Source organism: Kryptolebias marmoratus, linkage group LG7 (genome assembly GCF_001649575.2).
Source record: "Kryptolebias marmoratus isolate JLee-2015 linkage group LG7, ASM164957v2, whole genome shotgun sequence".
Classification (NCBI taxonomy): domain Eukaryota; kingdom Metazoa; phylum Chordata; class Actinopteri; order Cyprinodontiformes; family Rivulidae; genus Kryptolebias; species Kryptolebias marmoratus.
The window spans coordinates 16,987,358-17,003,321 of NC_051436.1; the positions used below are offsets into that span (position 1 = coordinate 16,987,358).

The 15,964-nt window shown below is 41.9% G+C and overlaps 2 protein-coding genes across 4 annotated transcripts in view; one reads left to right on the forward strand and one right to left on the reverse strand.

Annotated features, from left to right (window-relative positions):
• mad2l1 (MAD2 mitotic arrest deficient-like 1 (yeast)) overlaps positions 1–5,081 on the forward strand; it is a 6,482-nt gene extending 1,401 nt beyond the window's left edge. The window contains exons 2-5 of the mRNA XM_017430339.3: positions 1,066–1,212; positions 2,699–2,819; positions 3,739–3,842; positions 3,948–5,081. Coding sequence (XP_017285828.1) covers positions 1,066–1,212; positions 2,699–2,819; positions 3,739–3,842; positions 3,948–4,120 — 545 coding nt within the window. The 3' untranslated portion in view covers positions 4,121–5,081. The remainder of the gene's footprint in view (positions 1–1,065; positions 1,213–2,698; positions 2,820–3,738; positions 3,843–3,947) is intronic.
• pde5ab (phosphodiesterase 5A, cGMP-specific, b) overlaps positions 4,461–15,964 on the reverse strand; it is a 124,991-nt gene continuing 113,487 nt past the window's right edge. For 2 of the 3 annotated variants that reach the window (XM_017430338.3, XM_017430337.3), the window contains exons 20-22: positions 9,562–9,636; positions 9,153–9,236; positions 8,913–9,054 (exon numbers count right to left, since the gene is read on the reverse strand). In XM_017430338.3, coding sequence (XP_017285827.1) covers positions 8,935–9,054; positions 9,153–9,236; positions 9,562–9,636 — 279 coding nt within the window. In that variant the 3' untranslated portion in view covers positions 8,913–8,934. Of the gene's footprint in view, positions 9,055–9,152; positions 9,237–9,561; positions 9,637–15,964 lie in introns of all 3 variants that reach the window. The other variant, XM_017430336.3, reaches the window with a different exon arrangement.

Genomic DNA, 15,964 nt, shown 5'->3' on the forward strand with positions numbered 1-15,964 from the left:
TAGTTGTCCCAAGATCCAGGCTGGTCCACAGAGGTGATCGGGCGTTTTCAGTGGTAGCTCCTAGACTGTGGAATCAGCTGCCCCTCCATATTAGACAGGCTTCAACACTTGGTGTTTTTAAATCTCTTCTTAAAACACATTTATATTCACTGGCTTTTAATACATTGTGAGAATTGTAATGTTTTTGTATGTTTGTATTGAATGTTTATGTGTGCAGCACTTTGGTCAACAGCAGTTGTTTTTAAATGTGCTTTATAAATAAATTTGATTTGATTTGAAAAGCACAGTTGCTGCCGGTCTGTGAAGTGTGTATTTCATAAAGAATCGTGATCAATGTTACATTTTGCCGATTTTCGGACGAAGTTCGGAACCTTACATTTATTTTGCTGTTACATTACACTGAAACTCCTCAAGTTATGCGTATTTTGAACTTGTAACAAAATGGCTGTTACAGATATCTCAAGAACCAATGGACGATTTTCAATAAACTTTAAGGAAATAATCATTGAATGTACATATACCACGGATTAACCTTTGGAGTTAACCCGATGAATATGGTCGCCACATTCATCTGACCTTAAAAAAATCCACAAAATGTCTGCAACTCAGCCAGTCTTACAGATATTGACTTCAAATTTGGTGTGGTCGTAGCTGAGAGTCATTCACAACACACATGCTACTAGTTGCACTAGAGCTTTGCCTAAACCTTTAACATTGTTGAGGTCGACTTTGTCTGTTAGCAAAAGGTTTCATGAACCACTGGATAGATTTTAATGAAACTTTCAGAAAGTAATAATAATAATAATTTTATTTAAAAAGCGCCTTTCAGGACACCCAAGGACACTTACAAGAATAGGCGAATATAATAGTTTTTTAAGCAATCTTGCAAACAGACAAAAAACCTAAAACTACTAAAAACAACAGTTCTGGCATAAACTGTGTGCTTCTAGGTATGCAAGGACTTTATTTTTATGTTTTTCAAATAGTTCTCTGTCCCGTTTGTCTAATAAATAAGATGCAGTTTAACTGATTTCCTGCGGTGTCTGACCCCTCTGTCCTCGCCAGCGTTCGGCATCAACAGCATCCTGTACCAGCGGGGCATCTACCCTCCAGAGACGTTCAGCCGAGTCACGCACTACGACATGAGCCTGCAGCTCACCACCGATCCCAAGCTGAAGAACTACCTGACCAACGTGGTGACTCAGCTCAAAGGTTCGTTCCGGGAGGCCGTTTGAAAGACTCCTCACAGAGGCACGCAGTGCAGAGCGAGTCCTGTGACTTCTCTGAGCCTTTCTGCAAACCCCTGTAGGGACTGCTGTTCTGCTCAAGGGTTCATTGTTCTTTATAAAGGAGAAGTGCTTCATCCCTCTGTTCAAACATGTTCAGTTTCCTGAGCTCTGGATGAAATGTGTGCGATGTACTTTAGTCAGAATACTACAGAAATGCTGTCTTCTCTGTGGTAGTACACGTGCAGTACATGGTGGTCAAGTATTTCTCCACCAAGCTGATAGAAAACTTACTTGCCTGTCGATGTTGTTCTGAAATACTTACTAGGACCGTAGGATTTCTGTGATGCAGGAAAGTGAAAACACATTTACTGACAAATGTAGAATTTGTTAATATTAGCTGTGATTTAATGAATCTGAGCTTTACTTAAGTCTAAGGCCCGGTCTAGTGGCTTTATTTTTATTCTTTCAGCCTTGTGTTCACACAGAAACATCGTTTTAGGAGACCCTACAAACTGGGTTCCAGAGTTAAATAAATCTTAAAACACCATTGTTGTGCTTTTGTGTGGACAACCAAAACCCACAGCTATGATGTCGTGGACTTACCTCCAGCTTTACCTACAACCCCAAACCTGACAGACCTAAAACAGGAATGATTATATCCTTGTTTGTGCTGCAGACACTAGTTTCTCAACTTCAGTAACCCTTCATGTACTGTATGACGTCAAAAAACAGATAATAACAGCTTTCAATACAATAACAGCCTTCATTAGAGCAGAGAAAAAGTCCTTTATTACACCAAAAAGAAACTATTTTGCTGCAAAATTTTTTCTCAAAATTCATGAAATCTTCAATATTTTTTCTGTTGAATTGTTGACATTTTATGAATACATCATATATTTGGACACTATTTCGATGAAAAAATTTAGGGTTTATAAAAAAATCAGATTTCATAGGACCTAACTTATATTTCCCTGCTTTATGTTGAGCCTGTTTTCAACAGATTTCCTACAAGTCATATAGAATATGGAACAGCCACTGGCTGACTGGTACTTGTTCCCTTCCATCCCATAAACCCAGAGCTTCACAGTGGTTTCATTCCTACAGAGTCTTTTTCACAGACTGAATGTGTCCTTGTTTGTCTTCAGTAATTCACACTAATCTAACTAAAGACACAGTATTAGCTGCATGAAAACTAAAGTTCAAAACATTTGGTCTGGTTGTTACTAAATTAAAGGTTGTAGCTGGAAGTGAATCCCCCAGGTTAGTTAAATGATAGCTAAGACTATTTTGATTAAAAAAAAAACATCAGTCTGAGAAAAGTTTAACTGTGTAGATTTCTATCTAGTCACAATGAACCAAGCCAAACCTTTTTTAAAGTTCCTCATGTTGCTCAGAAGGTGAGTCTCGTGTGTCCTGAGCCTTGTTCCTGATACCTGCTGTGATGAAGATGAGTGTGCTGTGTGTTGCAGAGTGGCTGTTTGAGTGCACCGTGCAGAAGCTGGTGTTGGTCATCACATGTCTGGAGACCAACGAGGTTCTGGAGAGATGGCAGTTCGACATCGAGTGTGACAAGTCGGCCAAGGAGAGCAGGTCAGCTCCTCTCTGCTGCTCTGTTGTTTTAAAACAGTTGAACACGAAGGGCAGCAGTTCACCGGGCTGTGACTGTTGAAGACCTGCTGGAGACGCAATGGGACTAGAAAATAAGCAGATTTTCTAATGCGGTCTTCTTGAATTCTGAATACTTGTTACCACGAGACCAGCGAGTGGTGGAGGTGTTTTGTGTGAGCCGTTTTTGAAAAGCCACAATCTGTTTGTGTGGATTCAAAGTTGTTGTAGTAACAAGGCCACCTGTCCGCTCACAACCCGTTCATCTTCTATTTGTTCTTAATCTGTTAAATAAACAACGTACGGTAGCGCTTTAGCTAACTGGGTCAGGCAGTGATCGGGCTAATTCATTCATTTATTTCTCAACTCAAATGAAATAAAACATTTTATGACAGACAAACAGAGCGGGAGCTGGTACATTGGACTGTTTTGCTCAGGTGTTATCCACGAAGGAATAATCTGAAACTTTACAGCCAATCAGAGCGATTCCTCAGCTTCAGTTCCAGGAAGTTAAACTCAGGACTTTTTACTGCTGCCTGTGTAAGAACTGGATTCATTTAGACCCATTCTGATGTTTGGTTTTTGACAATAAATTGGTAACCAGTAGACTGATTTAACAAAAAATTCAGATTGTGTTGGATTTGTCTTTAAAAGATTTATCTAATGGTGTCAAAATGTGTTGTGTTTGATGAGGTTATAAAAATCAGGTGGCCTTGCTATTTGTAGTGCAACCCCCCAGGTCCCTGGTTGGTTTTATCAGATGTTTGGCTGTTCTAAGGTTAAAGCTTCACGTCGCCATCAGTTTAATTAGTAGAGCTGTTTGATTTCTTAAAGTAACTTGACTCGCGTCATATTCTGATGATTTTTCTCAGTGTCTGTTACTGACTGTTAGTTCTGTCTCCAGTGCTCCCCGAGAGAAATCCATCAAGACCATCCAGGATGAGATCCGCTCCGTCATCAGACAGATAACAGCCACAGTGACCTTCCTGCCGCTGCTCGAGACTCCATGTGAGGAGCTTTTTTTCTTTCTTCTCTTTGCTCTGATCAGTTGTTTTAACCGGCTAAGCGCTGGTTCCAGTTCTGCCACAGTAACCGGCTGCCCCTCTGCTGCAGGTGCCTTTGACCTCCTGGTCTACACGGACAAAGACCTGGTGGTCCCAGACAAGTGGGAGGAGTCTGGCCCACAGATTATCGACCAGTCGGAGGAGGTGCGCCTCCGCTCCTTCACCACCTCCATCCACAAGGTGAACAGCATGGTGGCGTACAAGAAGACCGACTCGGCTTGAACCCCTGAACCCCAGGAGCCGTACATACCGCTGAGCCGGGAGCCTTTAGAATAAATGACAGCAGGTTTCAGTTCTGTCTGCTCAGAGGACTTTTCCTTTACTGCCTTGTTTGTGAGTTGTGAAGAAAATCTGCCCGATTCACTCTGATGTAAATATTTCTCATAAACTTGCCTTTTTCGTTAACGTCCTGTTTCTCTGAAGTTTTAACCCTCTGTTTTATATGTTCAACTTTTAAAATCCGTCTCAAGCACATTTCGCTTTTCCTCAGATGTTACATTTTGTACATTGCCAGTGTTTGACCAGAAGGTGGCAGCGCAACATAAAAACTCAACGACACATGGAAAATAAGCATCCTTTATTCAGCCATACCTTTGGCTCACAGTGTTCAGTGGTGCTGACAGAGGCAGCTGTGGAACATGTCTGTCATACCGGGACCATATCAGCTTATTACAGAGATCCACCTTCAGTCTTACACGAGGGAAACGTCTTCCCGTGTTACATGCAAGGACCAGACTCGCACCTCGGACCGTTCGCTTCTCAAAAACAAGCACAGAGTTTAGGCTACAGGCACATCTATTACAACCCTGGAAACGTCAAAGTACAAAACGACCACAACACGGATACAAATGAGCTCTCCCAGCGTCTACAAAAGTGCTTCGCTTTGGACGTCGTGTCGACAGAATCCGCTATTCTGGCGTCTATCTGTTAGTGTGCGTACTGAGCAGTACAGTTTTGTATGAGTGAACAGTGATCCCAACACATAAAAGAAGTGAGCCTTCCTGGAGTAGAAGAATGCTTTACCTCCGTTCCTAACTGAATATAACAATCTGAATGTGTCGTTCAAAGCAAGTGGAATTTGTCAGGCAAGTTTCATTGCTCTTGCAGAAATAAAATATCATAGTTTTGCAACAGAAGTCCTAAGTTGCCTCCCACTGTGTAAGAATCAGTACTACATCTAAAATAAACCTGACAAAATCACACCTGAAGCACAAAACGAGTTCTTGCACCCATGTCGGCAAATATTACCTGGTATTTCAGCTCCACACAGGGTGGTGAAAGTCGCTCACATCCTTTTTTTTTTACTGACATAGAACCAAAAGATGTTCACCAATAAGGCCCTCAGAGCACTGGATGATGTCCCCAATTCTGTTAAAAAGAAAGTCAATCAAGTTGTGGGTGGTCTGCAGAGTGTTTGATGAGGTATGAAGAACACAGCAGGGTCCCTGTTATTATTATTTGTTTTTTTGAGATTTTGAAGCAGGACTGGCCTCATGCCAAAGCTGTGAGCCCCATCACGCCCACGCTGTGCTGGCAGCACTCAGTAACTTACTGTGTCGCTCTTAAAAGGACAGCTGCTACAGATTAGGTCAGACAGTTGAGCCAAATAGGGGGTCAGGGCGATCTTGGGCGTGTGTAGTATTTCTGGGATGTACTCTCAGTAATGCCTTCACGCTGAAGGAGGTTTTCCAAAATCGCAGTGGTTCTAACAGGTCATGGAGAGCGCGGGGGCGAGGGGAGTCATCCAGTGTGAAGGGGGCCTAAGGAAAAATGCTCTCAGAATTGATCACAAAGATGTCTGAAGTGACTCAGTCGTTTTGTTTTAAAACTTGAAGATTTTACGTTGGAAATCGCTAAAAAGACGTGAATTCTGAAAGCTTTAAGGCAACTTGGAGGAAATCTCTGCTTGAGACTTGCTAAGTCTCTCTGCTGCTGAAAAGTTAAGAACTAAAGGACACAAGGCAGAAGAAGAAAAAAGCATGACTTCACCTATCAGCTTGTAGCCAGGATATACAGCACTGTTGGAGGAAACCTCTCGCTGAATTGGGACTTTAAAATTAAAGTGTGCACTGGCAAACTGACGAGAACTGCTCAAAAACTGCTGTCAAGATTTGTTTTTAACAAATCCTTTCACTCCTGCTGATCAGTCTGTCAATGAAAAAGGTTTAAGTTCATGTAAACGTCCATTGAAACATCCAGCGCTAGATGAGGTCTTTTTGAGTTTTCAGCTAATCACCTTACACGAGGCAGCAACAGTTTGACCTCAGTGAGTCAGATGGTTAAAAAAACAGCTTTTTCTGGCTGCATCTACATCCTGATATGGGTGTAAAAAAACATGAGAAAACGAGGGGATGTGATGTAAGACGCTGTTCGAGTATCATGTGGTGGAGTTGATCCTTAGAAAGGCCCTTCAAGAAATCCAAAGCAGAGAGTTGCTTTTAGTATTAAAACTACATTTCCTATAAGAACTACGTGCTCATTTTCAAAAGTACAATATAGAAACTCTAATAAATATATAAAACAAAAAATAAATATGCAATAGTTAAGACAGTAAGTGAAAAATGTATAAAAGACTCAAACTTGTGTGCTGTGAACAAAGACATCTAACAAGCTTATATAATTGTGACAGTTCCACATAGACGGTAAGTATGGTTCTGGTTTCTCAAGAACCTGAGTCCAACCACCTATCAGTGGGATTGACTGTGTAGGTGAGACTTCAAGATGAAAACCACTCTGTGCAAAAATAAAGGCTATGGTCATAAATATAGCTTAGTGCTCACTCTGGTGTTATTTCCTGTGACTGACAGAAAGAAGTGGGACTACAGGAAGACGGTCCTACACACTCCTGATAAAATGAGCTTAACCTCCAATAAAAGAAAGGCTTGATTTTGTCCCTTTCCTTTTTGTTGTGGGAGCGTTACATTTGGGCGTATTTCGACTAGTTTGATTTTTTGTCGTTTTGGCGATTTTCTTATAAAAGTAATAAGATGTGCTCAGCAAAACTGACGGGACTGAAATAACAGTTCTAGTTGCTACATTGAAGTTCGTTTATATTTGTGAACTGCGAGGCATTTCTCGATGCACAACAATGTGACAAAGTCGGCCCGCAATTTCGGTGCTGAAACGTGTCGTCTCTATGACTGTCAGTAAAGGTGCTCATTAATACCAATGGTTCTCAAACTGGTACAGGCACTACAAATTTGGTATCAGCTATTATATACAAAATAAATTACAGGCATAAGCTGAACTTTGTTGTACAACTAAAACTACTCAAAATATAAATGCAACGCTGGAAACTGGCGGGAATGATGGTTAACTGATGTGCTAATGGCTACGTTAGCAGCATCAGGAAAATCTCAATAGGACCTGCAATAAAAGATGTAAAACAGCAAGGACATTTTGAACAAGTTAAATCAAACTTGTATTTAGATGTGGAGCAGAGGAAGATCCCTCCGGGTTGGGGGTGAGTCTCTGCCTCAGGTGGAGGAGTTCATGTATCTGGCAGTCTTGTTTATGGGTGATGGTAGGATGGAGCGGGGCCTTGTTCGCAGTAATGAAGACGTTGCTTCGGTTAGTTGTGAAAAAAAGAGTTGAACCGAAAGGCAAAACTTGATTTGCTGGTACATCTACAGTCCAATCTTCACCTATAGTCATGAGGTTTGGATCATGACCGAAAGAACGAGATCCCAGATACAAGTGGCTGAAATGAGCTTTCTTCATAGGGTGGCTGGGATCAGCCTTAGAAATAAGGTCAGGAGCTCAGAGTCGAGCTGCTGCTCCTCTGCATTGAAGGGAGCCAGCTGATTAGGAGGTTTTTCCTGGCATGTCCCTCTGGGAGGAGACCTCGGGGCAGACCCAGAACTCGCTGGAGGGATTATGTATCCTCTCTGGTCTGGGAACACCTTGGGATCCACCAGGAGGAGCTGGAGAGTTTTGCTGGGGAGAGGGAGGTCTGGGTTTCTCTTCTGGAACTGTTGCTTGGCCCAACCACGGATAAACGGTAGAAGATGGATAGATGAATGAATGGAAAGCGTCATCAATGGACAATGATGACACACTGAGAGCTTTGTATTTTCAGATGTGGTATTTGTTATGAAAAGTTTGAGAACCACAGCATTAATGGATGCCACAAGATCAACCTCTGAAGATTTGTACAGTCGTACTTTGGTTATTGGTCTAATTCTTGCAGAAATATTAGAATTTCCATGGTTGCTATATGTCTGAAGGACTAGCTAGCTAAACATGGAAATCCGTATACATTGCCTGTATCATTAGCATGTTAGCATTGTTAAAATGGTTATAACCTTGCGTTTAGTTTGGACTGACAATTCAAAATTTCAGAGTTCCAGGTCAGAAAAATTAACTGGAGTGCTCCCCGAAGTCAGAGTTTAGATTAAAAATGTTGACTGTTTCTTATCAATTCCAACCTGAAAATCTAATATGGCTGGCTTGTCAATACTAACTAGAGATAGCTGCTATAATAAACAGTTTCTTTTTTGTTTTGCGTATATCAGTTTGTATCTCAAATCAGTTGCAGTACCGTAAAACTTCTAGTGAACGTGCTGCTGCAGTGTTTGAACACATATTATGCAGGGAAATATATTGTTGGCAGCTTGTATTGCTAACAGTCGTTAGCCTGGTTTCTGAGCACGACAATTAGCCAACTCTATTGGTTTTTGACTTGCAACTGGAACACAGTTAGGTTGGGTGTGATGTCATTCCCAGATGTGAGATCAGACCTCAGAGGTAAATGAAACGCAGCACAAGTAAACACTTAGCTATGGGTGAGTGACAGCATGGCTGCAGTCCCACAGATAGAAGGACTGATGTACCCTTTGAAACCTCACAATGGGCTTCCCTTTTCTTTCAGGACAGGGAAATGTTTCAGTGCACACAGCATGTTCTATATTCACTCTAAAATATCATGCTGAAGTCAGGAAATGTCGTGAGGCCGGGTTAGACCAGAAGAAGCCCGGGCGTTTAAGTTTGTCAGAAGCCAAACTGGAGTGAAGGGTTGGGAGGGGGGGTGAGGGGTGTCACACCAGTCCATTGACCAGCCCCTTCTCACAGTCCTCAGCCAAATGCTTCCAATGCTGCCGGTTCTTCTGGCATCCTTCCAGCAGCGGGGAGCAGTGCTCCGACATGCTAGCCAAAGTCTGAAAGCAACAAGGAGAGTTCACCAATTAGGACATGCAATATCTGTTTCCTGCCATTTGTTGGGTTTACAGAAATAAAACAGCCGTGCTGACATTACCTCATATAACTGAATGCAAATGGCATCAATGAAGGACACCTGCATGCTGGGTATCTTATCTCTTTTCTCGCGATTCATCAGATCCTAAAGTGAAAGTCATCAAAGAATGACACGATGAGTAAAAACTGCATTTTTTCCCCCAGTTCTATGATTCTTATTAGTTTCACAACACATAAGAATGCCTGCAAACACAATGGTAGCTACAGTGCTGTAAGATGTATTTTCCCCTTTAGATACATTGTTTTCCTCCTAATAAATGAAAACAATCCAAAAACTGCATTTTGTACTTGCTCAGGTAGTCTTTGTCTGTCATTAACATTTATTTGATGATCTGAAACTTGTAAGTGTAACAAAAAAAAAAGCAAAAACAACAGAAATCTGTAAGAAGCCATGACACCACAGTACTCACAATTGGCTCGATATTCAGTTCCTGCCTCTCCTTGTCCCCCTGTTCAAAGAACTCTGTGGCCACCAGCTCTGCAATCTGCGTTGGAGAGAAGAAACTCATGAGTGTCTACACTGGGCGTTGAGATATCGCGCACTTACCAAGGTTTTAGCTTGCAAAAGACAACAGAACCAACAGACGACACTGTAAAACTCTCCGCTGGGATTGGACGTGATGCTGTACGAAGTGACGCCCAGCAGCACAACCTCAGACACTCATGGCACGTTAATGAAACATCAGAGGAGGTTGATTTTGTGGCGGAGGTTGAAAAATCTCTCCGTAAAGACAACAAACTGCTTTATGCTGGAGTTGATAGTCAAAACTTTAATTACGAGGACAGAAAGAACATAAAGTGCTCTCAATGCAAAAGAAAAAAAGGAAAACAATTAAAAAGCTAAAGAGGAACGAGACATTCGCCGCCCAAAAATCACACATTAATATAATAGTCTGTGTGTTCCCAGAGGTAAATGAGATTTGACTCCAGCCTCAGGCTCCAATCAGAACCTGTGTATGTGTGTTTGTTTGTGTTGAAGCTGCCTGCAGGTCCTGAGTGGGTCACTAATCAAGCCTCAGAGCTGTGGAGCTACGGGTGGAGGAGGCCTCCACCGGAGAAAAACCTTATTATAGCTGACTAAAACTAACACTGCGCATGTGGAACTGTAACTCTGACTTTATTTACTAATTTTCATATCAGTCAAAACAGCAAAGGTCTCCAATGTTCACAGTTCTGCAGTGCTTAGGGAGGGGGGGTTTGAAAAAATAAAAATATTTTTTTTTAAAAATGACTAATTACTTCTGGAAGAATGAGTCATGAAATACTTGTTTTGGACAATGTTTGCACACAACCACCACATCTGTTCTTCCCCAGTGCGTATTCGACTCCAGATGTTTTTAAAGGCAACCTGGAAATTTTAGAAACACTTTCAGAAGTGAAGACTTTTACAAACTCCATGTTTGAAGTCTCCGCGTAGACCTAAATCAGTTCACTCATTTGCTGATGCTTCTGTGGTGAGGTTGCAGAGGTAACCAGACCTTCCTCTCCCCAGTGTCACTCTCCTGCTCTTCCTGAAGGATACCAAAGTTCTCCCATGCCAGGGAGGATATATAACTCCTCCAGAGTTCTGGGTCTACCCTTGGGTCTCCTCTAACTGAGACGTTCCTGGAAAACCTCCAGAGGGAGGCGGCCAGGAGGCATCCTAATCAGATGCCTGAACCACCTCACCCGATTTTTTTTCTATGAGGAGAAGCAGCAGGCTTCACTCTATGCTTCCCCCTGGATGACGGAGCTCCTCACCTCATCTCTAAGGCTGAGCTCAGCCACCCTACAGAGGAAGCTCATTTTAGCCTCCAGGATCTCATTCTTTCAGTCATGATCCAAACCTGATGACCATAGATGAGAGATGGAATGTTGACAGTCCAGAAAATCAAGAACCTTGCCTTTCAGCTCAGCTCCTTCTTCACCACAACAGACAACAACGCCTTTATTACCACAGACAAGGCCCCAATCCGTGGATCCATCACCTGCTCCATCCTACCATCACTAAAAACAAGACTCCCAGGTACTTAAGCTGCTCTGGTTGAGGTGGACACACCCACAATCCAGAAGGAGCATTCCACCTTTTTCCACGTAGTCTTGAAAAATGCGGATTTTAAGAAACAATGGCACAGCAGCCTACCACAGCGACAATAGCGCCTATAATACCAAAACAAGCTGAATTTGTCTTTTCATTTCACCAAAGCAACTGGACCATGCAAGAAATGAATTACTGATGTAGTGAAACCACAAAAGACAAAAAAAATTTTAATACATTTGAAGTTTCCACTCTTTCAAGATCCAGATTACCACCACTAGGCATGCATTTTTGTTCTCAAATGAATAGAGATTTTATTGTAAATGAAGAAAAATAATATTTGTTTTTAAAAAAATATCCAGACTAGTGGAGCCCAAGACCACCTAAATGAAAACAGAGTCAAAATTAACTTGAAAAGTAAAAATAAATCATATTGCCAATACTGAAGCACTATTAGTATTTGCCCATTAACCTTTAATTTTCATTCCTCCTGTGGTCTGAAAAAAAAAACAATACAAAAACATACATCATATGCCATATATGAAGCTGGCAAAAGATGTGCTCAAAGGCCAGCCTTTGATCTTATATTATGCATAAAAAATTATTATTATTACATTGATGCAGCAGCAAAAAACTCCTGATAAATGTAGTTATAAGGCCTACAAACAGCCACAGTACCTCAGATGGTTTGAGGACTGTGCAGACTGAAAGCACCTGCATCCACGACTTTCTGCATCATTTCGGTTCTGGTCAAAGAATCCAGCTGAACAAACTTGAACAAAATCCGTACACGTTTAGTTCAGTCTAACTTGAGTCAAACGGTGTCCTCGCATTCATTAGTTGTAGTTGATGAAAGGAGCCGTTTCTCACTGAAACCCCGATGAGATAACTGTGTGCATGTTCATACATTTGCATGCGTGTTTGTTTACTGCCTTGACTGTTTTTCTTAGAAGGTTCCTCCTGAGGATGGGGCCCCGGCTGTTTTGATTAATGAGCACTCAATTCCAAACACAAAGTACGTGCCTATGTGCGAAGCTCCGCTGTGCCTGTGGTTCCTGATGAGGTGCAGCCTAACAAAAGTCACCGGGGACGTTTACCAGCAGGGACACGGCTCTGATTACACCATGACCGTGTCAGGGAGCGAGAGGCAGGGCTTCAGAAACAAGCAGAAGTAAAGATGAAAGAGACAAAACCATGAAGCAGGAACTCTGCAGGCAGAAACCTTTGTGTATGTTGGATCTTAGACCACAACAACAGGTGCTTCTCATTAGTTTGCAAAAGCAAAAAAGCAATAAAAAAAAAAATAAACTCAGTGTGAGTTCATTAGTTTAATGTGCTCTAGGGTCCAGCATATTACAAAGCTTGGGCTCATGGTAACAAACCAGCAGCAATATTCTCTCTTAAAGGTAACTGGGCTCAACTTTTAGTAACAGAGAGTTTAATCTGTACAAACACCTGCTATATGTTCGGTGTGTGCTGCCACACACACAGAAAATCAAAACAAACAAGACTCAAGCCTGCATTACAAACAGTGTTTTTTTGTGGGTGCAAATTTACATTTTTCAAATCCATTAAATTCAAATAGTCTTCGCAAGGGGGGAAACGTGCCTCAAACTTTGCTGCCAACTAAGCCTCTGTCTGCGCTGGTGAAGTTTTCCCACCTTTAAATGAGGCTTGATGCAGCATTTAGAGGAAAAGCCACTAAAGTTTACTGTGTGTTAATAACTGTCGGGGATAAAAGCATCAGAAGCCCAGTTGACAGAATGCTGTTTTTCAGTGAAATTAGGACATTTCTGTTGCACTTCGACTGTTCGTTTACACGACAACAGCAATCAGATTCTCTGACAGAATTGCTCTGAACCCAGGTCTCAGAGTAGAACTTTTCAGATACTGCCTGTTGCATTTCAGAGGAAGCTGCAACATGTCAGGCTAACAAGGACCCTAACGAGCCTCTGTTGGGAGGAGAGTGAATCCATCCTACAGAACATCTCAGCTTTAAAAGCTTGAACTCCACACTCTCTGCTTTCTGAATTGAGAAAGCTCCTTGGATGAGAAGTGAAACGTCTTCAGCAACAGAACAGAAATCCAGTTGTTTCTGTTTTTAACCTTTTTTTGGATGCAACGTGTGAAATCGCACATGTGCACTACGGATGGCTGAAGTGTGAGTAGATCAACAACCCTGTTCAATGTGTATCTCCACAACCCACCATCCACTGATGCTGCTTAAAGCGCTATCAGGCAAAGAAGAAGACAGATGTGAACACCATCCAGAAACTCTGCTGTCTTCTCTGGACCAAAGCTCATTTTAAGAGATTTTAAGAGCTGAGACAAAGAGAAAAACTGTTCTGGGGTCAAACGAATCAAAATTTGAGATTCTTCTTGGAAACCATGGACACCATGTTCTCTGTATGAAAGAGGAGAGGAACCGTCCAGCCTGTTATCAGCGCACAGTTCACAGCGCTCTCTGATGGTGTGAGGGTGCATTAGTGGCTCTGTCGGCTCCATCAATGAAGAAATACATATACAGGTTTCAGAACAACACATGCTCCCATCCAGATGACACATTTTTCAGTGAAGGTCTTGCATATATATATCAGCAAGACAATAATAAACCACAAACTGCATCCATTACAACAACATGGCTTCATAGCAAAACAGTCCAGGTGCTGAACTGAGCTGCCTGCAGTCCAGACCTCAACAACTGAAAACATTTCAAGCATCAGGAAACAAAAACTCCACAGGACTGTTGAACAGCTAGAATCCTCCATCCTACACGTTGAGACAACATCCCCTCCAAAACCTCCAGCAGCTGCTCTCCTCAGTTCCTTGACATTTACAAACTGTTGTTAAAAGAAGAGGAGATGCTTCACAGAGGGAAACATGGTCCTGTCCCAATTTCTTTGAGATGCGTTGCTGCCATCAAATTCAAAATGACCTTATTTTAAAAAATGGTATGATTTCTTAGTTTAAACATTTGATATGTTTACTATGTTCCTTTGTAAAACAAAAAGATGAGTTTATGAGATTTGCAAGACCTTTTTTAAATTCTGTTTTAATTTACCTTAAAAATGTCTCATCTTTTTCAGAATTAGGGCTGTAGAACATTTCAACAGAGAGGGTTTCACATCCTGAGGTAAATATAGTAAAGAGGCACTGCATGGTGTTAGTGAGCACAGGCCTGAATGTTTTCTGTTTGATTCGTTTAATGAAGAAACAGAACTGTTTGAAATCAGACATGCTATGACAGCCAGCAGACTAAGATGATGTGAATTTTCACATTCTGTGATTCAATATCCTTTGGAGATTGAAAAATTACAATTTAAAAAAAAAAGTTCATTAACACTAAACTGATAGCATGAATAAGTCATACATTTGGACTAATTAGCTTTGAATCTTTGATTTATATAATTTTAAAACAATTTTAAAACTTAAATCAGTTTGCTAATAAATGAAATTTACCTACAATTGTTGCAACATTATCCTCCATTCAAAATTTCAATTACTTTGGCAGCTCCAAGCGTAACTCCTAAGACAAGTTAGTTTCTGCAACAATATCTGGAATAGCTTCACATTCTGGTGGTTTCCTCTGAACTTTGTGCCTCAGTCTTTGAAACAAGGTAAATAGTTTTAAGAATTCTTGTTATGTTGATGTTTGTTAAAGTAATGAGGATGAATAGAAATCTTTATCTATGATGGAGAACAAAAACAAGTCAATGCGACCTACAAGCTTTAAAAAGAAACAGATGAGGGGGACTTCCGGAAGCAAATGGAGTAGACGGCTGCGTCAGAGCCTCTCTCCCACCTTAGCATCGAAAACTCCCGTTCAGAACTCGCTAATATACTCGCTATCTCGACAAAATAACATATGAACGGGAGGAGAAACACATCGAGCCACAAAAAATCTATAAAAATGCCTAAAACTCAGGATAAAGGTACTCCGGTCGCGAAAGCTAACACGCGCTCGAATCAAGCTAACGACAACGTGGCTAGTGTGGGAGCTCAGAGCGCTGCAGCAAACATGGACTCGGAAGGAATACTTAAGGCCATTGACGATTTGAAGACTGTTTTGAAAGTGGACAATACAAAGCTACAACAGAACATCGACCACCTGGGACATGAGATCAACGGTAAGCTGGACAGTATTGCCACGGATGTGCAGGGCTTGGCAAAACGAGTTGACGAGGCGGAGGCCCGCGTTCATCAAGTGGAGAAATGGGCAAAGGAGGCAACCGAGGCGCTGTGCTTCTGCATCGAACAACAGAGGAAAACGCAGCTTAAAGTGCTGGATTTAGAGTCCCGTTCCAGAAGAAACAATGTTCGTGTATTCGGGGTGCCAGAAGGTCAGGAGGGGAACTCCACCATACAGTATATTGAGACGCTTCTGAGAAGCGAGCTACAAATACCGGAGGACCTGGACTTGAAAATACAGCGCGCACATCGCACTCTGGCAAACAAGCCCCCACCCGACTCACCACCGAGGGCTATTATTGTCAACTTTCTGGAATTTTCTACAAAAGAAAAGATCTTAAGAGAAGTGTGGAAAAAAGGCAAGATCCAGGTGGGCTCTTCAAATATTCACTTCGACCACGATTATGCACCTGAGATAGTGAAGAAGCGCAGAGAATATATCGTGATCAAGAAAGTGCTCAAGGTAAAAGGCATACGCTTTCAAACACCGTTTACCAACATAAGGATCCACTGGGAATCAGGAACCCGCACATATTCCAGCGCACGGGAAGCCTACAACGAGCTGAAGAGACGCGGAATCCAGGTGGAGGAACCGGCGACAGCTGACC